The 27,551-nt window shown below is 39.3% G+C and overlaps 2 protein-coding genes across 3 annotated transcripts; one reads left to right on the forward strand and one right to left on the reverse strand.

Moving 5' to 3' along the window:
• Positions 1 to 1,079: 1,079 nt before the first annotated feature.
• LOC145767087 (PDZ and LIM domain protein 7-like) lies at positions 1,080 to 14,623 on the forward strand. 2 transcript variants are annotated; one of them, XM_082578835.1, is made up of 9 exons: positions 1,080 to 1,197; positions 3,396 to 3,550; positions 8,816 to 8,919; positions 10,125 to 10,281; positions 10,722 to 10,905; positions 12,347 to 12,467; positions 12,890 to 13,005; positions 13,770 to 13,858; positions 14,495 to 14,623. In XM_082578835.1, the coding sequence occupies exons 1-8, from the start codon at positions 1,105 to 1,107 to the stop codon at positions 13,842 to 13,844; spliced, it is 1,005 nt and encodes a 334-aa protein (XP_082434961.1). In that variant the 5' UTR covers positions 1,080 to 1,104; the 3' UTR covers positions 13,845 to 13,858; positions 14,495 to 14,623. The 2 variants fall into 2 exon arrangements, with proteins under 2 accessions (XP_082434961.1, XP_082434962.1); XM_082578836.1 differs by lacking the exons at positions 12,890 to 13,005; positions 13,770 to 13,858; positions 14,495 to 14,623 and adding an exon at positions 12,696 to 12,825.
• LOC145766017 (uncharacterized) lies at positions 13,970 to 27,473 on the reverse strand. The gene is made up of 11 exons (XM_082577669.1): positions 27,351 to 27,473; positions 24,405 to 24,922; positions 23,728 to 23,874; positions 21,841 to 22,776; positions 20,976 to 21,067; positions 19,144 to 19,246; positions 18,232 to 18,391; positions 17,608 to 17,718; positions 16,728 to 16,838; positions 15,402 to 15,596; positions 13,970 to 14,853 (listed from the first exon to the last, which is right to left on the reverse strand). The coding sequence occupies exons 1-11, from the start codon at positions 27,471 to 27,473 to the stop codon at positions 14,617 to 14,619; spliced, it is 2,733 nt and encodes a 910-aa protein (XP_082433795.1). The 3' UTR covers positions 13,970 to 14,616.
• Positions 27,474 to 27,551: the final 78 nt, after the last annotated feature.

Consider the following 27,551-nt stretch of genomic DNA (forward strand, 5'->3'; position numbering starts at 1 on the left):
TCATTTTACTGCGAGCACCGCTATTTCATAGAATTCAAACTGGGCTAATATTGCTAGATTTGATGTAAAATTGATGTTGTATTTTTTGTGACCAAAGAGTGGAGCAGTGCGTAGAAACCATTGGATTTCATACAGTCGAAGTAGATACGGCATTTCTTTCAAAACATCAGCCAATAGCTGTGAACTAAAAACTTGCAATGCAAGAAATTCGCAGCCAACAACAAAAGCAGATTTAAAAAACAGTTTTTTAGGAGCACCACAATTGGTGTCTTCCAAATAGCACTCGGAGGAGCAATACAGTAGTGATAATAAAAACAGTTTCAAAGGGACTTCCAGTAATTGGAGTCTGAGACCTGCTTCCGCTTAATATTTTATTCTCGTTTGTCGCAAAAAGGCAGCAATTTAATTGCTTAGGTGTAAGCGCGTCGTCAAGTGGGCTACTCCTGACTGTAACGATCAATCGATCATAGTCTTGTCTGATAAATATGTCAGGAATTTGTTTAATGTTTTGTCAAAATAAAAATATTCTTTACTGGCGAGTTTAATTCAAAACAAAACTATGAAATGAAGTTTGTGTCAGAGTAAAACTTAACTTCGAAATGCTTTTGTTTTAAAAAGCCTTGTAGTCTACAACAACACTACTCACCTGAAACAATTTAACGACAAGACAGAAACAATCATCCCTGCAACATATAATAGGAATATTTGGTCTAATTATTTATCTGAGGCCGTCGATGCCTGGTTCAGGCAAGGCAATTGAAGAAGAAGCAGTCTAGATTCTAGAACAATCCAAAGCGAAATTCTAAAGTGTAACAACTTGCCCTTTCACAATCATATGAATACAGTCACATATTGTATTCATAAACAGTTGCAACGTTTGACAACGTACAAGTAATGTAAAATATGCGAAGTCTAAATCGTATCGGCTGCTCCCCTGAGAAGATGATCTTAACCACACACAAGCCTATCAGCAAGTAGAAGACGTAGTTTTTACGTTGCTCAACTGTGAAGCAATGAAAAGATCAACCTTTGTCGTGTGCGCAATCAACCTCGCAGATAGAAACATTGACAGTTGGTATTTGTAAGCAAACGAAGAGTTGAGCGATGTCTAAGAAAGTGATTCTAGTAGATGGGCCACCTTGGGGCTTCCGGATTACCGGTGGGGCAGACTTGGATCAAAACATCGTCGTCTCGAGGGTAAGAAAGTTATTTTAATGAACAAAAAAAGATTTGCTATAAGCATCATGATCAAGTAGAGTTTTGAAAGACTTGAGCGTGGCCTGAGGTTAGGAATTGGTTAAATTACTTTTGAGATTAAGTTAAGTTAAAATTGGGTAGTTGGTCAAAAAACCTTTCTGTGTAACTGTTTATTTGATAAACGAATACCAACTCGAAGGCTACAATACGATGTTTGTATAAGTTCAACTTTCATTTTTTAAATACTCTTTTCTGTGATGCGAGCTGAATAACCAATTTAGTAAGTCACAATCAAAAGTTTTGGGGAAAAATTGAAGGTTAGAAAATTATTATTTAGGCCTAAAATGAAGACTTGAGTTTAAGAATTGTATAAAACATTGTTTTCTGTGCCAGTTATACTCGTTGGAGTTTACAGTCAAAAGTAGCAAATTGTTTCTCAAGACCATGTCTCACAGGGATGGGCAGTGGCGTTAACAGGGAAGTAGCCTATAACGTCTAGGACAGCGTTTCTCAAAGTGGGAAAAATCGCCCCCCTGGGGGCGATTTCGAGCGCCAGGGGGCGAAAAAATTAAAGGGGGCGATCGGGGGGCGAAAACACTCGAAGGGGGCGAATTTATCAAACCACCAATAACAGTCCAACGCGCAAACCATTTACTGCAAATAGATGAATCCAACTTGACCGACAATTTATCGCTGCTGCTGCTTGGATATGTGCGTTTTGTTCATAATATGAGAACAAAAAGAAATGATTTTTGCGCTCAGTCTTCCTACAGATATTCGGGCATCAAGCATCTTTAATGCAGTGAAAAACTTCTACGAAGAGAAGGGGATTCCACTGAAGAATATTCTACAATGCGCAACTGACGTTGCTCCGGCAATGGTTGGAAAACATCGAGGGTTCATTGCACTGAAGAAAAGAGCAATTCCTGGACTTACTGCAATACATTGCGTAATTCACCATGAGCATTTGGTTGCCCGTAATCTCGGTCCTGAACTGCATGAATCACTGAATATTGTGATCAAATGCGTCAACAAGATAAAAGCGCAGGTCAAAATGTCTTAACTCAGTTTCCCAATTTGAGCGAGAATGTTATTACAGAAGAACAACGGCAAAAATACTGGTCACATTTAGGCATGCTTCATAAAGACATAAAACTTCGTTTTGCAGATCTCGTGGACCTCCATGTTCCAAACTGGGTGGTACAACCATTTTCTACCGAACCTACAGACATACCATAGAAGTGGAACTTCAAGAGCAGTTCTTTGATATGCAAACAGATGATGAGTCAAGAGTGAAATCCAGAAGTGATCGATACGATTTGTTTTGGTGCCAGGTTGCTGGCAAATATGAGCTTTTCTGGAAAGAAGCTAGAATGGGAATTTTGTCGTTTCCTACTTCATATATGGTTGAAAAGGGGTTTTCGGCTGCGACATTGTTGCTTTCAAAGCAAAGAAATCGCTTGGTAGTTCATAAACGGGTGATCTGCGACTCTATCTGACGAAGATGTCGCCAAACATTTCAAAACTTTGTAAAAGTCGCCAAGCTCATCCATCCCATTGAACATTATCATGTTGCTGTCAATTTTGTTGATTAAATTCCCAAAACTACACTTGTGACTTGTCTATCACTTTATTATCAATGTTTATTTTACTTGACAGAATTAGGGGGCGAAATTTTATTTCAATAACGAAAAAGGGGAGATGGACTAAAAAAGTTTGAGAAACACTGGTCTAGGAGATACTTTTGGACCCGGGCTCCGGATGATTTTAGGGGCGTGTAACTTTTCCAAGTGGTTAAAAAACTTGAAGAAAACCCACGTATTCTTCAGATACAGATTTGGGACCCGAAGATCTTATTCGTACCTGGCTCAAATTATCCCTCTCAATGGCCTTGGAGACAGGCATCTTCTTTTAGTAAAATAGATGTCAAAATTGTCTCAGAAGTACATGGTAGTTATTTGTGCTACCAAACGACGGGGTAGTTGTTTTTCTGTAGTTCGCTTGAAGCAATGTAGATATTTATAATTTGCAGCAATTTTAGGTTTAGTTGTAGTACTTGGTTACATCAAGCAGCCACTTAACCAGAGATAAGACTTTGCCATTTTAATGTGGGATGTGGCACTTGATACATTCACAACGCATTGTGCTGCACTTGATAAGATAAGAGATAAGACTTTTCCATTTTTTTTATTGGACAGGTGACAGATGGGTCGCCAGCTGCCAAGTCGGGCATCAGGAGCAGAGACATCCTTCTGGCGATCAACGGAGAGATGCTGATCAACTCCACAAGAGAGGAGACTGAAGCAATGATCCGGACAACTCCAGGGAGGAGACTGGAACTGTTTGTAAAATTGTAAAAAGATGTTTTAAAACTTAATTTTAACGTCTGCAAATGTTGAATCAACATAAAAATGAAGGTTTCGCTGTCTGAGTGTTGAACTTGTGGAAACAAACAGTTTGAATTGACAAATATTCAATTCGCTACAACACTTCAAGCCACCTAATGGAGTGGAAGGTCTGCGTGTGTTACATGATGAAACCAAAGACTGGCTGCTCTGTAGCAGTCTTCGATTGTAGTCGGGAGCATCGTGAATCTGGGGTGGTAAAAGGATAAACTCTCGGCCCCAGAGGCTCACGCGACGAATAAGAGTAAGATTTTCGGATTTCTTCCATGAGCTTATACAGGGATAAGTTTGTTTGCATTGATTCATCGTCTACAAACAGTAAAATAGTTAATTTTTTAAAACTGATTGTGCTTTGGTTGGTTTCTGATTGCTATCTAGAGACAATGCGGCATCATCTTTGATAGAGTTTCACTCAAGAAGTTCAAATGGAATGATAAACTCTATCATCTTCTCTTTGAGGCTTGTGTGACAACACGTGCATGGAACAATAACAATTATTAAGTTATAAATGTTGTTGATAAAACATTTCCTGCACGGCTAAATCACAGCGATGTATAAATATCGCCATGGGTTAAACTTTAGCACGTTTCAATATGTTCAGAACTGTATTCTTACTTGCCTCTTTACGTCTGATTCTAAAGTGGCCCAAGTCAAAAAAAGTGGTTTTGAGATAATCGAGTTTAAAGATTCATACTGTGATAAAAATTGTCACTGAAGGTTTGCAATCTTCATCTTGCATGTGAGAAAACTTGAGTGAGCAAGAAACTGTTTGTGATGCTTGGTTTAACTGAGTGATGACGTCATCATCGTTTATTACGTAGGTTTTAACTTGGGCCACTTTTCTATGATTAGATAAGTCAAAACTAGCGACCCAAGTTAACTTGGTACAGATAATTAAAGCTTTTCTTACAACAGAAAAGTGGCCCAAGTCAAAAATTTTGCGTTTTAAAAAAATATTTTTTGCCTGTTTTTATGTTACACGAAAAGCAAAGCTTTTAATACCTTTTTATTAAAATAAGGAAAAACACCAAACAACAAAATACTGAAAGAACAAACGGTTAACAACAATACAGGCTATAAAAGAAACGTAACTTTAAAACCAAGGCTGTAGAAGTGGGCAAAAATATGCGATTTCCACTCGATTTATAGCTGGCTGACTCCGATTTCAGTGTTGCCAGATTTTTTTTCATTTAATTTAACTTAAATTGCGATTGAAATGGCAACTTTCACAAAACTAACAAGAACAAACACTTCTATTTGTCAGTAAAGTTAATACAGAAAACAAGAAACAATATTTTGAAAAAAAATGCAAACAAAAATTTTATTGTTTATCGTCTTGCATCAAGCTTCTTGTGGTTAGTGGTTTAGCGTCTTGTGGTGTATGAAGGGACCATAAAAAACAGTAAATCTGGGAAATCCAAACTTTTGCTGCTGTTAACAGAAGACGCATGAAGCCGGTTCGAATTGCATACATTTTGTCTGTCAGATGAGCTTATAAGAGAAAGATTGAATACCCTACTCGCATCTATCCCTGACAGTCAAACGGCGTTTGGAATGGAAATTCGTTATCATCGTGGATGTTGGCGCAATTATGTCAGCAACCCTCTGAAGAAATCTTTGTCTGATGAAAGTACAGAGCATCTGCAACAGGTTAATCTTCGAGAGGCTCAAGCAATCTTCTTTCATCATGTCCGTCAAGTTATCATTGAAAATCATGAAATCCGTACACTGCAAGGTCTACTAATGGATTACAAACGCATTACTTCAAATTGTGGTTACTATTCCACAGCAAAGTCCAGTTTCTTGAAGGAAATTCTGATCAAGGAATTCGGAAATGACATAGCATTTCATGAAGGAGGTCAGAAGAATGTGAGTGAACTGGTATATGATACGAGAGCTGCAGGCTCATATCTTGAGGCTGCAATATCCTCTCTAGGTGTACAGTAAGTGACGATAATCTGGTGAAGAATGTAGCTGGGAGACTCAGAGATCAGATCAAAACATAAACTATTCCTTGGCCTCCATACATACATGAGTTAGAAAATGGAGACTTACATGATCTCCTCTTGAAGCTCATCACTTGGTTAAAGCACCCCACTAAGTCTGAAGTCGATGACATCCCCCAGTCAGATCAATTGCATCTATTTTGACCAGCTATATCACTGGAAGACGTACTGCATTTGAGACAAACCTAGCTGTACTGGTACATGGTATGGCAAAGAACAGAGAAATGGTAGACATATTACATAAGGATGGCCTGGGAATCAGTTACAACGATGTACTTATGCTTAGAGATTTCTGGTCAGTTACTGACCTGAAGCGTTCAACTGAGTGTCCATTTGAACTTTCTGAAAGAACACCCGCAATATGTATCGTCAAGTCGACAACGATGATTTCAAAAGTGATACTTTGACTGGAAGTGGCCAATCACATCGTACAAATGTCATATTTGTTTAGCCAGACCTGCCTGAGTTAAATCTACCTACCCTAATTGAGGATAGACCAGTTGTAAATACCACCTTGACTTCCCACTTCTCTGCTAGTCTCAAAGAACTTGGGAGCCAGATGCAAAGAGTTGAACCATACAAAAGTCAAGCGTGGTGAACCACCCATCAGACCAAGGGTAACGGATGAACATCTGGACACAGCTCCTCAAAGAATGAGAGGTGTCATCCATGCATTGGCCCGAGCTAAGGCAGACGGAACAAGACCAAAGCCAGAAGACCAGACCATACCAGCCTTTTCTGGCTTCCAGGCCTAGCTATCACCAGAAACCCAAAAAAATCAAGCAATTTATCACATGACTTATTCTGATCCAACAAGCAAGATCATTCTGTATGAAGTCCTGCGCAAGCTTGCAAAGGCAAGTGATGACAAGAAGATGCCATTTGCAGATATTGTCGGTGATCATCTTGTCTACGCATTATTGCTAGAATTGAAAAGTGAGAATCCAGACATGACTGCTGACATATTGCCATTCATGTGACACTTTCATATCCAGATGCCTTTCATCAATGCGGTCTACAAGAGGTTCAAAGGCTCAAGCATTTCAGATGTAGTGGTGGCTGCAGGTGTCATTGCAAATGGGTCCGTAGATCCAGCTCTGCGTGGAAAACACTTCAAACGCGGTGTGCGTTGCCTTCGACTCTTCTACGAAGCTTTAGTCCACCATGCACTAGACAAACCTTTGGAAGGTTCCACTCTGTTTGAAGATATCCAGGAATCTCGCAGTAAGTAACGCTGTTCAGTAGACCAACAAGAACTTAATGATGCAAATGCTGAGTTAGACAACAATGCCTATCTCAAGGTGCTTGTTGACTCCCTATTCGAGAACTTAGATGGTGCTCCACAAACAGATTTCTGGATTTCATTCTTGGAGATAGTAGAGATACTTTCTCAAAACATCCATGCTATAAGGACAAGAAACTGGATGGAGTTCAAGTCCTCACTGAAGTTGATGCTTCCTTGGATGCGTATCTATGATGATAGATATGGACGTCATCTTCCAGATTTCATTGCAGTCCTGGAAAGTCTTCCCCATATCCAAGCACAATTCATGGAGAGTGGCATGTTTGCACAGATCGGCAAATATGTCTTCCAGATTTCATTGCAGTCCTGGAAAGTCTTCTCCATATCCAAGCACAATTCATGGAGAGTGGCATGTTTGCAAGGCTCGGCAAATATCAGGACTCTTGTGCTTGAAACGCAAATCTCAGCTGATGTCGGTGCTCGGTATTTGTGTGATGAGGCAATAGCGGAGTCTTTAATCCCACTTCATGTTCTTAGCGGATGCGATCATAACTCCAGCTTTTATGGAATAGTCAAGAAAACTATTGCTGACCGTGTAGTAGAACAATCATGAGAAGCTCACAACCTCTTTAAGAGTTGTGGCACAATCCTCCCGGTCACACAAGAAATCATCTTTGACTTGCAGAAATTTGTTATCCGGTACATCTATCGTGACACCAAACACAAGACACTGAGAGAGGTGAGAGCAGGCTTACCTGACTCTGACAGTCTACGACCACACTTATAGCGCACCAATTACCTCACATATCTGCAGAAGAACTTCCAGCTTCAGAATCATCTGTCACCAATTGGCCATGGATGGCACCTTGCAAATGGCATATGCCTCCCAGTACGCTATACCCAACCTGCACTTCCACGATCCCTGGAACTTCCAACAACTCCAAGTCATCTATATATAGGGAACAGTGATGCTGACAGCAGAAGTGATTCTGACAGCTGTGCATCATATTTGTCCTGCAGTGATAGTGAATCTTATACAGTAGGGGACCACATACGTCTGCCATCTTGGATCTTGAGGTTAAGGGGACTCTGAATCAAGAAATATGTCATCCCATTGTGTTTCTGACACCAAAATTAGTGGGAATTGACACCTAAATTGTCATTTTTGGCCATCCACGTCAAAAAATAGAACTTTATTAGTTTTCAAAGATGGCGGTGGCAGCCATTTTGAAAAACATCTAAAATAACAACTTTCCCCCCATTTTCGTGAGGTATATGGGAGCTTATTTTTTTAGTATCAGTTGCCCTTGTTAAATCCACTGAGAAACTTTGGTATTCTAAACACGGCCAAGGATCCTCTAAATATGACCCCACTATAAAGCAGGCTACAGCTGCAAAAGCAAATTAAAAGACAATTCTAGGTAACAATGAAACTATTCTTCAGCATTGTTTAAGTTCAATGTTAGCTAATTCGTTAACAAAGGAGTAGAGACTAAAAAAATACGCAGTACAGTATTACCAACCAATCAATTTATTATTACAAGCTATAACTTGGTTCTATTGATTTGGTGAAAATTGCAGTATCGTAAATGCAAGAATGGCCCAAGTGAGCTTGGGCCTTTCTTGCAATAATATTTTTTTTTATCCAAGAAACCAAGTTAACTTGGTTTACTTTTGGACGCTTAATAAAAAAATTTTTTTTTGGTCTAAAGACTTCAAATTTTGTCAGCAACAACCTTATATCGTTTTGTGCAAGATTCCATCAAAACCTCATTTTTGGCCCAAATTAACTTGGGCCACTTTAGAATCAGATGTCCCATATTATTACCACAAGTAGTCAATAGTTCATCATTCATTGTGATTTTGAGACGAAAATTGTTGTCGTTGTCAAATAAAACGGGAGTTCATTTTTTCAGATTGCCAAGCAGCAAATTGGTATTTGTCTTTATTATTTGTTTTTTCAGAGCAACAGCATGGGATGCCAAGCCAGGCAAAATGAAGCCCACTGACCCCACCTGGGCCCAGTTAGCCCAAGAACTGGAAAAACCTAGACCCGCTGGAAGAGAAGGTAGGTTTTTCATGAAACTGTAGTAATATAGGTGGCCTACTGTCAAGGCGTTGCGAGAAAAGTTTGGTCCCGATACAGATGAGGAGCCCACCCTCCCCCTAAAAAAGAGACTTCTAAAGAAAACAATATAACCCTAAAACTAACATGGTGTTTTTTTCGCTCTAAAGCCTCCTAAAATAACTCGGCTCCTAAAATGATCTGAGTCCAAAAGTAACCCCTGTATCACACCTGTCAACTCTACTGGGTACTGTGCCTTGGATGTTAAATCGTAGTCGGAAGTTGTTTTTTTTAGTAATGAAGCTTCAAATCTGTATTTGTAATGTTAAACCAAAGTTTAAATGAAGAGTGCCCAAATTACAGCTGGTACATCGCTCATATCAAAAATATTACTTTCTGTAAATATGCTGCGCAGACACCGTTAACATGATCCTTTCGATCACTCCTGTTTTCATTAAAATCAAGAATTCGTGTTTCTGCACTTCAATGACTTGCTTTAATTGATAGAAAAGAATTTTTGCTTGCCAAACCCTTTTCCAAATGTCACAGTTTAGTTTCCGAGAAAAAACATTAGAGTTTTTTTTTAAGGCAGTGTGTGTGAGACATGGGTCACGGGTGTGAGACAAAGTGCGTGGTCTCACCTGATCTTTTCTCACTCTACGGCGAAATGATCTTGCGACCTTCAGATGGCAACGAAGGCGTTTCCGTAGGCGGACAACATTTAAACAACATAAGATATGTAAACGACACGGTACTAATCGCCACATCAAACTCCAGTTTACAAAACCTGCTTGACATAGTCATTAAGCAAAGTGAAAACCTTGGATTTAATTTGAATGCAACGAAAACCTTCTGCATGACTATCTCATCAAAGGAAATGACTCCGGTATGCACAATCAAAATAGAGAATACACCCGTCTCACAAGTAAATAGTGTCAACTATTTGGATTCTATAGTCACTTCGAATGGTCGATGCTGGAGCGATGTAAAATCAAGAATTGCACAATCCAAACAAACTTTCATCAAAAAGGCCAAAATACTGAAATCTAACTCAATCTCTTTGAACACTAAAATAAGAATTTTACAAGGGGTACGTTTGGTTAGTTCTGCTATAGTGCAGAAGATGAACAGTGCTGAAATTTAGTTAGGGGCAATACACAAGATGTTTACAGTCTGGGATTATTTTTCAACACAACGTTCACTTTCAGCCGAGTTTGGAGGATTAGTCACACAAGGAACACAGTTTCAATCCACTGTGGCGGCACCTAACGTGGCTCCACCGGAGCGTGACGTTTTGGAGCCTCGTAGATTTGTTCCGAAAACTGCAGACACCATTTGCAACACGTGCGCTCAACCAATTCTTGGGTAAGAAGTTGTTATTTTTTTCAACGTAAGTAGATTTTCCTTGAAACTGAAACTTGTTAACCCTTTGAAAGAAAGGGTTAACAAGGCAAAAGTGCGAAACAAATTTAACTGTTATACAGGTAGCTAACGGCAACAACTGTTTCAAAACTGAAATTTGTAGAATTTACCCACGAAAGAACCGGTATGTAAAAAATATAAAACACTTAGTAATGCAGTGGCAGCTGGAATCGAACTCAAACCTGAGGTGAGTTTTGGGGGCGGACCGGACACTGTAGTTACGTATCTATTAGCTTGATGCCAATTGCGAAGCAGTGTGGGCTCTTTCCTTCATGTGAAGCGCTGAGGATCACATCTGGGATGGAAATAGAATCACATTGAAACAGACGCGAACAATCGTTTTCATCACAAATCACAATGTTTTAATCTCCAATGCCTTCCAGAGGAGAATACTCGTCTGTTGAAGGTTTGGATTTCCATAAGGAATGCTTCACCTGCGCTGCCTCCAATTGCCAAGGAAACCTCGACGTGGGGTTTATAGTTGACGGCGGAAAAGCGTATTGTGTCGCCTGTCACAACAAGTATTTCTCTCAGCCGTGTTTAAAGTGCAAGAAGCCAATTTTTGAGGTGAGCGCTGTTTTCTTTGATTTAAATAAACATAAGCTTACGAAGTTGCTCTTCTGGGCGAAAATGAAATGCAGAAGATGGAAGATTATTTCTAAAACTTATACAACACAAGCGCTAACTGCAGATGCCATTGTCGTCCCTATTGTCGTCCACGCTATTGTCATAGCAAAATCGATTTTTTAATAAACTATAAAAAATGAAATTGTTGCGCAAATGCCAGCATTCGATCATTATCGGCGTATGAGAAGATGTTTTTCAGGCTAGATTGGAGGGCAGGAAATCATCAGCCACTCAGCAGTCTCGTCGTCCGGGACCCTCAGACCATGCGCACCGTGCGGAGGCCGGTGGGTTAGGAACTAAGGCAGTGGTGGATTATAAAAGAACATGACGTCATTTCAATGCGAATTACGTCAATCTTGCAGCACAAATGGTTTTTGTTCTTCTTGGTGTAACTGCTGTCCACCATGACGCATAGTCCAAAGAAAACTACCGGGGTGATAGTGTGTGGTGCTTGACGATGGTTATATCAAGCATAGTTGACAGTGGGGTCCAGGGGTAAGCTCCAGTGGGGTCCAGGGGTTAGGCTACTTTTGGACAAGGGTCCGGAATAATTTCAGGGCCCTGGAACTTGAAAAAATCACTTCGTATTGTTTGGATACAGTGCGTTTTTCTTAAAAGTGTGTTGATTTGGGGCACAAGGATCTCTTTTGTACCGGGCCTAAATTATCCTCTTAACGGTCATGCCTGTAACTTTTCCACAGGTTTCTGGATTTTATAAAAGCCACCGAGCATTGTTTGGCTTTTAATGTCATGAGCTTTTGCTTTTGATACCGCGAGATTTTCTTAGAAATGTCTTAACTTGGGCACGAATATCTCATTGGAACTGGGCCACATTATATCACCATTAAGTTCAAAGCTTAAATATGAAGAAGTCGACTAACTTTCACTGAGACTTTTCCGACCTCGAATCTTATACTTTAGACTACGAGACATATCATTTAATTTTGTAACTCCTCTTTGTATTGGCTGAATTGTAATATTTCTCTACTTCTATGGGTGTGTAGTAGTTTTATAGCCAATTTGAAACTTGAATGAGACTGTTCACCAGCCATTTGGTTAAATAACATGATGCTTTCTACTGGTGCAAATAAAGCTGGACTATCACAAGGTTTATAAAGTGACAATCTGCTTTTATTGCAACGTTTCGTCAATCAGACGCGACTGACTTCTTCAGAGAGCTAGACCAGACAGGTAATCACTACCTGGTTTAGCTCTCTGAAGAAGTCAGTCGTGTATGATTGACGAAACGTCGGAATAAAAGCAGATTGTCACTTTATAAACCTTGTGATAGTCCAGCTTTATGTGCACCAGTAGAACGCATCATGTTGTTTAGTTTTATATTTGTAAGTATTAGATTTATGTTTTACCGACGTTTTCATAGGAAGCATTCAGAGCGCTGAATTGCCAGTGGCATGTGGAATGCTTCGTCTGCGTCGAATGCAAGAATCCAATCTATGACGGCATCTTCCAAATGGAGAATGGGAATGTGTATTGTGATGCAGGTTTGGTGGTTCAAGTTGGTGTTTTGATAATTTGAAAGCCCAGACGGTAATTCTATCTATTTACATTGATTTATCATTTGTAAACATTCAATCAATGTAAAAGAACTGATTTGGTTTTCCATGTCTGAGCAGTGTTGCCATTTTGTTAAACGACTTGATTGTCATTGGCATGTTATCAATCGAAAAAGTTTTATAAAATTTAATCCTGGAATTTTTGCTTCCTTGCAGAGGTTATGATTTTGAACCACTGACTCCGGCTCGGTCACCGAGATTGACAGAGTTAAGTTTTCATTTGAAATGTTTTTCATTCATTTTTCGACGCTGTATCTACGCGACTGACGGTTGGATAATGATTATTGGCGTCATCAAACAGCGCGCACCGTTTCAGAAAATGGATTTCTTTAATTTTTGATGTTTCTCAGATCACAAAAAGTTATTTGCTGTCACGTGTTGTGGATGTGGAAAACTGATTGGTGCAGGAGATAAGGAATTGAAAGCTATCGACCAGTTATGGCACGACAGATGTTTTAAGTGCCAGGTGAGTTAAACTCACTTCATAGAATCTGTTTTTAAAAGTACTCGGGTTAGCGTTCTATATGATTGTACTTCATTGGTTAGCACAAGAGAACTAAATTGGATATGTTTCAAACGAGGTTATACTTCGATACAGTTATTTCTGTTTCGAACAGACCTGGTATTATTTGAAGATTTCTATTTACACCAGTGCCTCAAGTTTGCGGCCCAAAAATCTTCTGGTTAAGCTCTAAGTTACACGAGTAAGCTACAACAGCTATGTGGTTTGCGGGCTATAATTATTGTTTAAAGAGTCCGTTTCAAAAAGATCGGGAAGCAAAGCTTTGAAATTTTAGTCCGCCCCGTTAGCTCAGTGGTTACGCGCCCGGCTCAAGATCACGGGCCGCAAATTTGATTCTCGGTGTGTGCGCTTGAGCAACGCATTTCAGGACTGCTCTCCATTCAGCGGCACCTAGTGAATGGAATAATTCTCCGGTAACACTTCAACAATCGGAAACTTCACTCTGCCAATCTCGGTAAACCGCCCTGTGTCAAGAGCCTCTACAAGTATGCGAAACTACCAGGAATAACCTATCAAGGCTTTATCAGTCTGAGGATAAAGATTCAAAACCAACCAACCAAAATGTAATTCTCAATATACTTTTGAAGTGCCTTGCTCAACTGCACAGTTCGAGCTTTGAACCTCCGTTTATCTTATTACTTAACCTCGAAGTAGCTTTGTTAGCTACAGAGCAAACCTTCCATCACTGATATCAGGTTTGTATGCAGAAATGCCAAAGAAACTTGACTGGGAAAAGATTCGTTCGCAGAGGCAACCGTCCATTCTGTCCAGCCTGCAAGTGACCGAACAAGTGCAGGTTTGTCACGTCACAATGTGTCAGTGTAGTGCCTAGATAGGAGGTGAACACAACCCTTCCCCCTCTGTTTGAGACGTCTCGATAAGTCAATAAAGTAAACTGAGTACGAATTTCATTGAGAATTCACGATAACTAGATTCAAAGCAGTGTTGGAGTTCAACTCCTTCCTGCTACGCAACTATGTTACAGCAACTGTGATGGCCAAATCTCAACCTAAATCTTTTGTTGAGATACGTTTAGATTTTATTGTGAGACACGTGGCCACAATTGTCACAATTTCCGACGGAGCCATGGATAGGCCACAGGAAAAGTAAAATATCATATGATAACACAAAAACAATGTTGCCATTTCATCACTTTAATTGTCCGCTCTCGCAATATCCCTATCGTGGCTATATCGCACTCAAAACGCAGATTACTTGCCAGTATCGCTAGTTATATACGATCATACATTCTCATGATTAGAATTTCCAAGAATAAAAACGCCCCAGCCAACAAAAGCCGTTCTTTTCACTTGGAATCAAAGGCCACAGTCGTTGTAAGAACGGATCCTGTTAGCTGGGTTACCACAATGCATTGATATAATAAATAAAATTGCACAAGCGTCAATTATTACAACGTCTATTTCTTTTGCAGGACAACTGCCATGAAGATTAAAATAATTCAAATCGTCGACCAGCAGCTGCAAGTTACATCAATTGTTATGTCACAATGAGTCGCATAAATATAATAAAAGATTTGGATGTCTTTGATGCATGTCATGAAACCCCAGAACGGGGATATTTATTAATTTCATTTCGTTGTCCGTTATGATAAGTAGACCTTTTCGAGGGTGAAGTATTTTGTTCGATGTTACTTGGTGTGAAAAATCCTCTTGATCCCGAGGGGAGTGACATGAATGCAATCCTTTCCGTAGGATCAGAAATTGATCCATCTTGAGATCTTCTTGCATTCGGATTATGATGTGGAGCAGTCTCCAAGCTTGAAAATGTTGCCTGAATGAAAAAATAAAGATTACCTTAGGAGGTGGTGACTGGGCCGAAGAAACAGCTGAAAATAAGATATCTCTAAACGCGTGTGACGTTACAATTTAACTGCAGGCGTTCCAGGGAAGGGAGGAGAAATCAAAATTCCTCCTTTAAGTAGAGTAGACTGGTCAAGCAAAGTCGTCTCGGAGCCTTGATTTCAAAATGACACTGTTTTCTTCACAAGGTCGTATGTTGGCCTCGTGTGAGAAGTTTACTAAACACGGTTTGATACCTTCACCTACAAAAAAAAGAAAATACTGATGTGGTACTAACATGTTAAAAAGACCTTGATCAGCTTTAATATCAAGGCATTTCGGAAAACTTGAGGCTAAACTTCTAAAGGAAAAAGAGTATAATTTCGACGTCTCGGTTGAAATTTGTCTGGTTATGATCAGAGACCATTTTCCAGGACAGCAAAATCTGTCATTTTCACGTCGATTGAACATCTTCACACGTTAAAAATAAAAAAATGACGGATTTTGTTGTCTGGGTTGTAATCAAATATTGTTCAGGACCTTTTCCAGGCTGTTCCATGTCTTTTCCATAGTGTCCAACTGGGAAAGCAATTCATCGTTGCTGTCTTGCAATATCTGGTTTCCTTCTTTGTACTCTTGGAGCAGGGTTTCCATTTTACTTTGTTGCTTTGCGTGAACGTGGCTAAACTGTGCCATCTGGCGGCAAATTGATTTGAAGTCTGAATGTAACCTTGCCTGATCAGAAAATAAAACAAACAAGATTTAAAGCGGTGTTTGCACCAGAAACGTAGAATCAGCGGCAGGTCCATTGGGGAGATGAGGGTAATTGCTCAACACAGAAAAGTAACTTTTGTTTAAAGTGTATTTGCAAAGCAGGGCTAATGTAGGTCTACACATCATCAGGCCCGGATTTAGGGGGGGCAGAGGGTGCAGTTGCTCCGGGCCCCTTTTTGAAGGTACTGTCATACATACTGAGATGAGGTACTGTCATGCTCACGCTACACAAAAAAACGTCGTAAATATGAGTCAAAATATCCGTTTATTAGAGCAAATTTTAAACTGTTGCGTTTTTAAAAGTATATTCGGAAATACAAATTTGGGAAAATTTTGTTTGCTTTCCGAAATCTTTCGTTCTCCTACGGCTATGGAGATACCAACGTACGGCAACGAAAAAGACTGGGTGGAGAAAGAAGTGAGAAATTTTAAAAGAAATGTTTCTTATCGACAAATTCACCCATTTGCGAACGGTATTCAAAATATAGTTTGAACAATAAATCCCATTAATACGAAAAGTGCTCAATGCCAAGCAGAGCAAATTGCATCAAATTCAAATATTACTCTATAAAATCTCTACAGCCTGTTTCACCATTACTGGGGATTATCAGAAGGCCCTGAAAAATAATGCAAAAATAATACATCGGTAATTTAAAATAGCATAAATTTATTTGATTTCCACAGGTTTTGTTGGCGGTTTATTGCATTTCGCTTCTCGATAACGCCATAAATGTTGTTATTTAGATTAGTTTATTTTTTGACTTTGTGGTTGAGGCTTTTGCTGTATGGTATAGTTCTTTTTTGTAACTCTGAGGGTTTTTTTTGCAGACAAAATTAAAGTTATAATGTTTAATATCTTTTTAGGTATTACCGATTTATTATATTTGCATATTTTTTAGGATCTTCTGATGATCCCCAGTGAAGGGCGAAACAGTTTGTAAAGGTTATTAGGAAATAGTAACTGAATGTGATGTAAAAATCAGTTTGTATCGGAAAGATGAAACGTTTGTTACAAAACAATAGGAAGAAAACAATCTGGAAATTTGTGAAGTTAAAATGTCACGCAAATCTCCTGAAACAGGCGACACTCACCAGCTTTTTTTCGGAGCTGTGCAGTTCTAGCTCAATCTGTTGATTGCGGGATAGCAACAGTTTGTTGTCGTCCATAGCGTCGCGTAGTTCATCGAGAAGTTTCGCTTCCATCTAGATAAAACTTGTGTAGGTGATTACTGCCACAATACGTAGAAAGACAAAGCCCTTCCGGCTATCAGCACCACGCTGGGTGGACCTACTCACTAGGACAAAGAGCGTTGCGTTTCTCCAACCAAAACGCTGTGACCTCCACTCTAGCCAATCACATTATGCGAAATACTATCGCAATCAATTCTTGGAAAATAATAATGTGACGATTCCAATAACAAAATATGCATTAACCTTCATCAAACATAAACGGGATAGTTGAGAAAAAATTAAAATAACAAAACACCTGACAAACTTGTTCAAAGCTAACTTTTGTCTCACGAAGATTTATAACATTTTGACGAATACTAAACATTGGTTTGTTGCAAGCCACAAGGATATAAGACGGAACAGGCACTTTTTAACAGATTATATTTAAGACAACTAAAATTTCCAGAGAAATTCTAGGTTGCTCCAGCTCAGTGGTTCTCAACCTGTGGTACACGTAGCACCAGTGGTACGCGAGCAGCTGTTTGCTATACTCAATATTTTTAAAGTCAGACCAAGAATTACAATAAATTACTGTTGAGTTGGCTAAAATAGATCTGCAACAATTTCTCTTCCTCCCTAGTGCATGAACGGCGTTCATGATATTACTGAATGACGTGCAATCACATCACTGGTACTGCTGGAGAAGAACTACCAGATCACCTGAGATTGCTCAGAACGGTTGTTGCATATATACGTTTATTATTATATTAATTAATACGTTTTTTTTTACAAAATGACTCACTTTTTCTAATTCTTCTATTTTTGAATTTAATTTTTCAGTTTCCTCCTCGTTTCTCTTGTGATTTGTGGAGTGCAATGTGTCCAACTGCTGACTAAACCTAACCAACTCCTCCTGAAAATACAAATTTCAAGACATTTTTAAGAAATTTTAAAACATGTAACTGTCAGAAGCAAGCAATAACAAGGTTTACAAAATAGACGATATTCATTGAGCTTTGCATCCAACCCCAAGGCTGTGGAATGCAAAGAGTGCATTATGGAATAGGTTTCCTGTAAACACATGGTGCGAAACCTCGGAAAGTAATTTCCTTGATGCTGACTCCGAATCAGCAACAGAACCAGCAACAAAACTAATCAGAAAATAGTTTCAAGTAAATTTGTGGTACATCATGACCAATCTCAAAAAACGCTCAACATCTTTAATTAAAGTTGTTCAAATGTTTGGCACAGTTTGGCAAGGGCTAACATGTTCACAATCCACAACGTTTTAATTTATTTATTTATTTTTTTAATTATTTAAAAGCTGTGACGTTGCTTGTTTTTTCTGCTTATAAAAAATGTCAAAGTCGTTGTCGAGTGAGTCAATTGCCTACAAAGGTTGAGAGGGCAATCTCCGGTGTTTTACCTTAAACTTTCGTTCAGCCTTCGCCAAGCTCTCATGGTGATCATCTTCCATCTTTTCAATCCTTTCCTCCTGCTCATGGAGTTGAGTGTTCAAATGCTCCAACATTGATTCAGTTTTTCTTCTTTTGGAAGATTCCTTCTCCTGCTCAGCCCGGTGATACCTGAGTCAATGGAAGCAACTTACATTGCAAGCAGCAGAACACTAACACTAGATTCTTCTGGGTTAGCATTGTTCAGTTCAGCAGGCCATGGCCTTAAGGGCCGTAAGCATTTCTCTCGAGCAGTGTACTGTTCACTCTGCAATCGACGGCATGTCTTTAAGTGTCATGCCAAAAACACAGTAGCATGTTCTTAAGCGGTATCGAACCGGTGCCCTATCGACCTCGAAATTGCCAACTGTTGGCATTGTAGTTCCACAGGTTATTGTCAAGAGCTTCTGTTCATATGGAACTTCACCCACGTCTGGCTAGCAAACTACATCTTATTTTTACCTTGAATCGTAAAATGGGCTTATTTGCTAAATAAGGAAAGAGTTCAATAATGTAGAAATCTATTTATTGTTTGAGCATCACTGTTAAGCAAGCTAAACGTATTAAAATTCAGCGGCACCTAGTGAATGGAATGATTCCCCGGCAAAAATACTTTAACAATCGGAAAACTTCACTCTGCCAATCTCGGTATAACCGGCCCTGCGTCAAGAACCTCTACAAGTGTGCGAAACTACCAGGAATAACCTACCAAGGCTTGGTCAGTCCGAGGATAAACATTCAAAAAAAAAAACCGACCAAACCAAAATTTGCAACAAACAACATTCAGAGAAAATATTTTAATTTAGTTTCGATATTTACTCTCTTCATTTAGTAAGACTGTTGTTTTATTAGGACAAAATGATAAAAAAAAAAATTTGGCTTACTTTATGCCATGCTTGTAGACAGCGTAGACCGCGTGGTGTACCACACTTTCCCTCATCACTGTTTCGAAGGCGTCGGAAATTACTTCAATGCTAAACGAATCGTCTGTGATAGGTGGAAATAGACCAAATCAGCTCCAAGTTGAAAGGAATAGTTTATGATCGTGTTCATGCGTATTGAAAATAATATGTTTAAAATAAAACTATGCAAATATTAGTGCTAAACTATGCAAAACAAAAACCACGAAGCCCAGCAAACATATATCATGTAATTAGAATGCAATCAGCAGCCTAAGGAAAATTCAGTGATCGGTCCTGCTTAGATTACTATTCTTTGATTGTTTTAATCACTTGTAGGATAGTATTTGTTAGTAAGGTAACCCAAGGCAGTTGGGAGTAGAAAAATCTTTTGTGGAGGTGCACTATGTGACGAAATTGGGTTTATATTATAAGTAGGGCAAGTTTTTGCAACTTTTTTTTACAGCTTTTGGCAGCTTCCTAAATACTCAGAATTTATGTAGTATGATGTTTTAAGCTGTTTGTAGGAATTTTATTTTGCAACTTTTTGCAACTTTTTTCTATTTTTCATGCAACTTTTATCAAGTATTGCGCAAAATGTAAAGGAGTGATTTAAAAAAACATACTATAAAACTATTTCTAGTATGGTTCTATTCTCTTTGATTTGCGCAACAAAGAGCTATGTGACGGTTTATCTGCATCTCAGTGTTATCTATGACGCAACAGCTGGCTTGCAAGCGAGAAGTTCAACAACCCCAGCCAAGCACGATAGTGCCCGAACTAAATTAGAAGTGGAAATATGCAGTGCTGTATTCGTAAAAAAAGCACAGGGTATACTGTCAGATTTGCCAAAATGATAAATAATACACAACTTGTAAAACACTAATCTTTATTCTATTTCTACCATAACATGAATTATTAACATCAAAATTGGACGAGAGGTACAAAATTGTTTATTTTTTTATAAATACATTCCAAACAGTCTACATCTTTAACCTCTTTACAAATTTGGGATCTAGTATTCTTAGCTTGTTGTTGTCGCATCTAGGCTTAGACCTGGTGGTTGAAGGTTTAGATTAAGTGGACGGGAAGACAAGGAAGCCAATTTTCGTGTCCACCTTCAGGCATGCCTTTAAGTGTCCTGCCACAGACACAGTCGCATGCTCTTGAGCGGTGTCGAACCGGCGCCTTTCGAGTACCGTTCCAGGGCTCTCACCACTCGGCAATGCAGCCGGCTATGCAGTTCAGGATCTTACATATTTTTTAGCGGTAAATTGATAGCCACAGGTAGTTCATTGCAATTAATAAACATCAAACAGCTCACATTATTAATGGTCCTCAAAGGGTTAAGTAGGCTAGTTAGTTAGTAGTTGTCAAGAATTAAGGATAGGCCTGGCATACGCACTCTCTTTGGAAAACCAGAGGGTATACTAATAGTTGCTCAAAAAAGCAGAGAGTATACTGCGTATACCGCCGTATACCCTCGAATACAGCACTGGAAATATGACTTGGCTTTTGGTCAAGCCCGCACAAACGGAAACAGGTTGTGTCTCGTCTTTCGCGGTAAATAAATGGTAAAAAGGTAAATAAAATAAATGCAACTTTTCGATGCAACATTTGTTAAAATTAAGTGCAACTTTCTCACAATTTTAGTGCAACAAAAACTCGCCCTAATTATAAGTATAGATTGAATTGCGGTGGCGTCATACATGTTTCGGTGACGTCATATATACATTGTCGTGACGTCACACAAGTTTGTGTGTGACGTCACAACCAAAACAGTTGTTCAATCGTATACAATCGGTTCTCGAACTTACTCAAGTCAACTCCAAGATCTTTGATCACTTGCTCATCATCTTCGATTCCTTCCTCCTTCCATATTGACCGGATTTCATCCATGTTAACATATCTGCAAGTCCAAAACGTCACATGATGATAAACGAAATGTCCACAGCTTACCCAGGTAATAGCTCAAACACTGCATGTATATTATTATTATACAACAAACATAGTTTGTCATGAACTACACCGCTAACCTGGCAGTGTTATGCGAGCTGATTTACAGTGCTTTACAAAACAAGGCATTTGGTTAAATGAACTTCGTTTTTAAGCTAGGTGTATTTTTTCGTTTCAAAACAAAAAAGAAAATTAAACATCAACTTTCAAAATTGATTCTTTTTATTCAGAAATCAGATAGCTGAAATGTGGTTTTACAGAAGAATGCTCAGGATTTCATATACGGATCACATCACAAATGCAGAAGTTTTGAACCAAGTACATCAAGATAAGGAACTATTGAACAACATAACTCAAAGGCAACTCAAATTTCTCGGTCACATTATCAGAAAGGAAGATTTCGAAAATCTCTGTCTTAGCGGCCGCCTTCTCGGGAAACGTGCTCGTGGCAGACAAAGAACAACATTTATATCCAATTTCAATACATCAATCAGCCAACCAAGAACACTTTGGGACACTGCGCGACAAAGGGAACACTGGAGAAATTTACGAACTGAGCATCTAGTTCATCAAAGGCCGCATCGGCTATGATACTGTTGATGATGATTCAGATATCATTAATGAGAAGTGAACCCATTCACCAGATTTTATCACTCTAAGATTTTACATTGGAAAGATAAATGCGATCAAACTTCAGTTTTGTGTCATCGAGCAGTTTAAACTTACCTTCCATTTTCCTCGGTTAAAAAATAGAGCAGACAATCTTCTAGGTGCCGGATGCTGATTGGATGGTGATGTGGGAGTGACATTATTCGATTGTTGCGTTTTCTGTGGTTATGACGTCGTGGTGGGTGATGACTGAATCTTCTCTTTCTTCTATAGGAGGGAACGCCATGATATCGCTGCATCCCGTCGTCAGAATTGGAATTGTTGACGTAATTTGAAACTGGTGATGACGACATGTTTGCATTTAGTGATGTCGCCGAACTTGCAATCGGTGATGACGTCATGCTTCCAATTGATGACGATGATGCTACGTTTTCAGTTGGTGATGGCGTCACGCTTTTAATTGGAGACAGAGTCAAGTTTTCTATTGGCGATGAGATATCGAAGTTTCGATCGCTTTCACGATGAGATTGTACCCTCATACCGCTAATTGTCTCTGGATAAGCAGACATGGTCACAACCGGGGTAGGTTGCAACACTCCACCCGACATATTCTGAGGAATAGGTTGGGAAAATATAACATCCGCGGTTGAGTGAATTGACGCATGCGCAGTATAAGTTTCGCAGGACTCGGTTGCACTTTTGACTTCATCACAATTGAAATCAGGCAAAGTGTAAGTGACGTCATGAACTTCTACGTCATCTGACGTGGAAGTGGGCATCTGACGCGTAAAATCACTGAAGCATATCAAGCCGTCACCATCGGTGTCGAGCACGTCGAACAATTGTTTAACGTCACCCCCAGAGCTGGTGAGAGATTGTGAGCGATAAAGATGCTGGAGCTGTTCTACATCGATCTTCTCTTCTGGATCACCAATAATGTCTCTCCAAATTGCCTCCAGAGCTGCTTGAGGATCAACAGGAGATCTTTCTTGCTCCACAAACTGGTCCTCAACCTCTTCAGGAAAATTTTCATCCACAAATTCGGGAGTTATCCTAAAATTACATTGTTAGCAAACAGTTTAAGACGAGAATTATTTTGTCACAAACGCAAATCAACTTCAAGAGGAAACAACTGGCCTAATTCCGGTTTCAGCACGCGTGAATACAAGTTTAACAGAAATTGTGACTTTACGGGGTGTAGTGTATATTCTATGACGTCAACCACCACGTCATAGAATACACAGTAAGCTGCTATCGTTTTAAAAACTGCAACGTTTGTACGTATTAAATGCGATTAAAGTAACTCGTCATGAGCCTCATGCATGACGTTTTATTACGTCATACTATATACATGGTGGTTCAAATGTCAAAGGGAGTTTATCTTTTGTCGTGTTTTTATTGTGACAAAATAAAAACATGGATCAATGGTTTATAAAGTTAAGCCGCAAAAGATTAAGGTGAATTATGTAAAAGGCTAAAATTCGATCTACACAAATGATCTGGCATCATTTTCAGTAACTTAAGGTTACTTTGTCCATCCACTTTGCACTGTACATGCGGCAAATATATACCAAGCTGTGTTAGATGAACTAAAAAGCTCTTTGATGGCAAGCAACCGCGCATCATTCAATAACCAGAATCAAATATAGGCGTTGGATTATTGCTAATATTTTGGATGTCCAGAAATTTGTTTATGTATACAGTCATGAACATGAAATTTAATAAGGCTGAAACCGAATTGTTTGCAGGTTTCGTAAACTGCAATGAGTCGCCTTAGCTCACTGATGCAATTCAATATTTTGTAAACTGGTTTCAAGTCTGCAAACGTTAAACTTACTGTAAATCAATGTAAAAACATCTTACTCGCTAGCTTGGTTATTACTGAATGACTGTAAACCCAATTCAGCCAGCAAAACCTTGTTTTTACGTTGATTCAATATCTGAAAACAAATGTAAAAAAAACTGAACTGCTGGCTGTGCATCTAAGAACTTTATGCAACTAACCATTGCCCTCCATCGCCCTCTGCTGTCAATTCCTCAGCGATCGTTCTGGGACGGACAGTTTGTTGTTCGGGAGTAATTGTGACGTCACACTGGACCGGATCAGCTGGCATAGGTGATGACGTGTACAAGTTCACGTTCCTGTGTGACCTGGACATGAATACAATTGTTTTGCAAAGAACAGTTGCATGGGTTGAATTATTTGGTTAATTACGCTTTGAAAGACTGATATCAAAAACTTCACCGCCAGTTGAAAGTGAATTTCATGAAATCGCCAACAATTTATAGAGGTCTAGAGTTTGTACAACAGCCTCTAACAACTACACAACAAACTTACGTTCTTTGTAGTGATGTGAATAAGCCAGTCATTAGCTTGCAAGTAGCGGCAGCGACTAGCATGAATTATCTTGCAACTGTTTTATTAAATGACTTACGACTGAATGAACTGCGGATTATATTCACCGATAAAGCTAATTTGAAAATTAACAAAGTGATTTTCCGGACTAATTTTGTCGTATGCGTCATCTGAGAAACTTCGCACAAACTGACTCTCAATTAACTAATTAGACAATTAGCCTAACGGGTCGCTCAAAAGATCCACTGTACATGCGCTCAACCTGTAAAATAATATGACTTGCTTGACATAAAACAACATAAAGTAAAATCAATTCTATTCTTACCAAGAACTGCCGCTCTTTAACAAATCTGGATCTGGAATGGACTTTCTTCCATACCGTCTGTACTTGTTCATCGTTTGAGAAGGAGAAGGATGATTTAAGGTGAAAGATTCCTGCTCTGTTCTATCTTGAATGTTGTTTTCGTAGTCTATGAGCAACCACTCACTATCCTCTACGTCGTTTTCAAAATGTGAAGCTGTCTCGTGTCTCTTTGCAGAAGTAGTCAGGCCGGGTAAGTCACGCGCGTTCGTGCTCGTCTGGAATGCTACTGCGTCGTTGGTGTTCATTTGTCTGTCGTGGTGGTTTGAGCATTCTTCTTCGGAAGCAGACAGCCCAGCTGAGCCGCTTCGATTGTGCTGCACAATGGAGTCGCGATCCGCAAAGCTTGATACTCTTCTTCCATTTGAGTCTTCTGTCAATGTTCCTTCCAGCAAACAAAGCAGGCATTCTTTGAAACGATCGTAAGACAATGGGGTGCAATGGTCCGCAAATAAAACCCGCTCTAGCAAACTGTGTTGTTCCTAAAATAACAAAGCACGGTTAAAACGCCTACGATCTCCAACGCAGATCTAACATGTCATTTTATACAAGACCCAAAACACAGCAAGTTGGATTACATTCAACGCAAACCATAGCAGTGTAAAAACGCTTAAAACAAACAAGTCATTGTTACCATATAACCTACTGTAAAGACTAATGAAAATAGACATTAGAATTTACGAGAAAAGCAAAAGATATCAAGATCAATGGTGGGGTTTTGACCCCCAAACCCTCACCCTTGCGGATACCACTAGATCTAGATGCGTACTCTGTAAAGACTAAAGGAATTCTACAAACTGTTCATCATATCGAAGGAGAATGAGCACTCCTAGTCAATCGTAATAGCATCGATAAGTCTAGGAAAGTTTCATTAAGGACCACAATCAAACAAAAATGAAAGCAACAGTAGTTCAAAGCCTCCATAAGTTTGCGAAACTGTCAGGAATAACCTATCAAAAAAGGCAAAGAAATTTATTTTCACACATGTCAGTTCGATCATATATGGCTAAAAATCGATTTCGATCAGCTAGAAGCTAGATCATCTATCAAAAAAGCTTTCCCAGACCGAGGATCAAGATTCATACGAACAATGAAACAAAGCACTTCCCAGTGGTACAGTATAAACTAAAGGGTTGCACAATGCACAGTTAGGTTAACCGTAAATAAAGGTGCTGAAACAAATTTTTCAAAAAATAAAAACTCTACTAAAAGCTTCCCTAGCTGTGGGTAAACATTCAGAAAATGATGAAGTAAAACCATGTCTTCCTTCAGGCAAGCTGTTGTTTTTTTGTTTTAAAAACATGGCTACATTTTTTTGAGCGGTGTCGATTCTGCATTTTTTAGAGAGTTGTGCCAAAATTTTCACCACTCGACTATGCAGCTGACTGCTTTGACGTAAAAGAAATCTTTCAAACACATTTGCTATGAGAATTTATCGCAGACTTATTCAAAGGAAGAGGGTGATGAGATTTTTCGTGCTCTCTCTTTTATCTTCTATCCTCCTTATCACGCTATTTGTCTGGTTCATATTTGCTTTAATAAACCGTCTTAGTTTTTGTAAATAAAATCATTACAAAGCACTTATTGAGCCTACGCACATTGTCATTGGATGTACTACTCTGCATGTACTGTCATGAATAATAATAATTTGTTTCGATCAATGGCAAACCAATTTAAATGTAAACTGTTTTAAACCTACAGCAACCATGTATAATCGCTTCAAATTAGAAGTTTGGTTCTAATTACGCGCTAAATTAAAAGCTGATCTCCAGTGTAATTTAAAACTGGTTGATGAAATTAAAATATTGGAAACTAAGATAGGTAAGAAACTGAAAGAAACTTGGAAATTCGTTTCATTTTTACGTCATCAGCGCGTTCGAAACAAAAGGAACGAGCTCAGTGGCCGAGTAGTCATTGAGTTCGGCAGTGTGGCTGGTAGGTCTGGGTTCGATTCCAGGTCGGGTCAAACCGAAAACTTTATAAACGGTACCGATTGTGTTCTCTCCTGCATAACGCAGTGAGAATAAGTCGGATAATAATGCGGTGACATTATAAATCTTATATAGAATTTAACATGAGCTCTGTCGCTAAAAGACCTTAGCTATTGTAGAGCAACAATAAATAAATCATAACGTTATTATTACGAAAAGAAAGTGCTCATTACCCACAATAGGCCAAGTACGTCGACATATATGTTTCTGTAGAAAAGACAGACACGCTGGCTAGGATGCTATATATTAAAATTAAACGGTTGATGGGATGAAGTCTTTGGTATCTCAATGCAAGTCAATAGACACTGGTTCGAATCCCGGTCTTGTCATGCGCTAAGAGTTTCACCAAAACCCAGTAATTGCTATTCTTATTAAACACACGTAAAGGAAATATATTTCGCGCTATAAAATCTTCTTTCGCGTTGTCGCTATATGTCAGGGCATCCGTTGGTTAGCCACTGCCTGGTGTCGTCGTCGATAAAAACTAGGCCTTCCATACCATAAGGTGGTCTGTATAGCCGGCAATCCTTGATAATGTAGGCTGCCGTCTGCATTTCACCACACTCACAAGCAGCACTCTCTGCCAAGCCCCAGCGGTGCAGACATGTTGAGCTGGGGCTTGGCAGAGAGTGCTGCTTGTGAGTGTGGTGAAATGCAAACGGCAGCCCACATTATCAAGGATTGCCGGCTATACAGACCACTTCATGGTATGGAAGGCATAATTTCCATGGACGGCAATACCAGGCAGTGGCTAACCAACAGCGCTATAAAATGGTTACCAGTGATGAGAACTTCTTTCGTTGCAGAATATTATTTTGTGTGTATCTCCTTGATAGAAATTACGGTGGAAAAACGTGTGAAATCCAGACAGCAACGAGATATCGGTTTTGCTAAAGCTACATTGTTATGTCACACTCACCTCTAAACACAACTGTGTGCATAGTTCTTGGAATTCTGTGGTGGACAATAACCCGGATCGGGAACTGTCGCACGAATCAAACATCGATCTCAACAATAGATCGTATTCGGCATTGTCGTTCATTGTTGTCACACAATGACTATGGAACTACAATTCACAGCCTACGCATTGACATGCTGTCTAGTTTGGCCTGCGGGAAAT

Source organism: Aplidium turbinatum, chromosome 3 (genome assembly GCF_918807975.1).
Source record: "Aplidium turbinatum chromosome 3, kaAplTurb1.1, whole genome shotgun sequence".
In the NCBI taxonomy this organism is placed as follows: domain Eukaryota; kingdom Metazoa; phylum Chordata; class Ascidiacea; order Aplousobranchia; family Polyclinidae; genus Aplidium; species Aplidium turbinatum.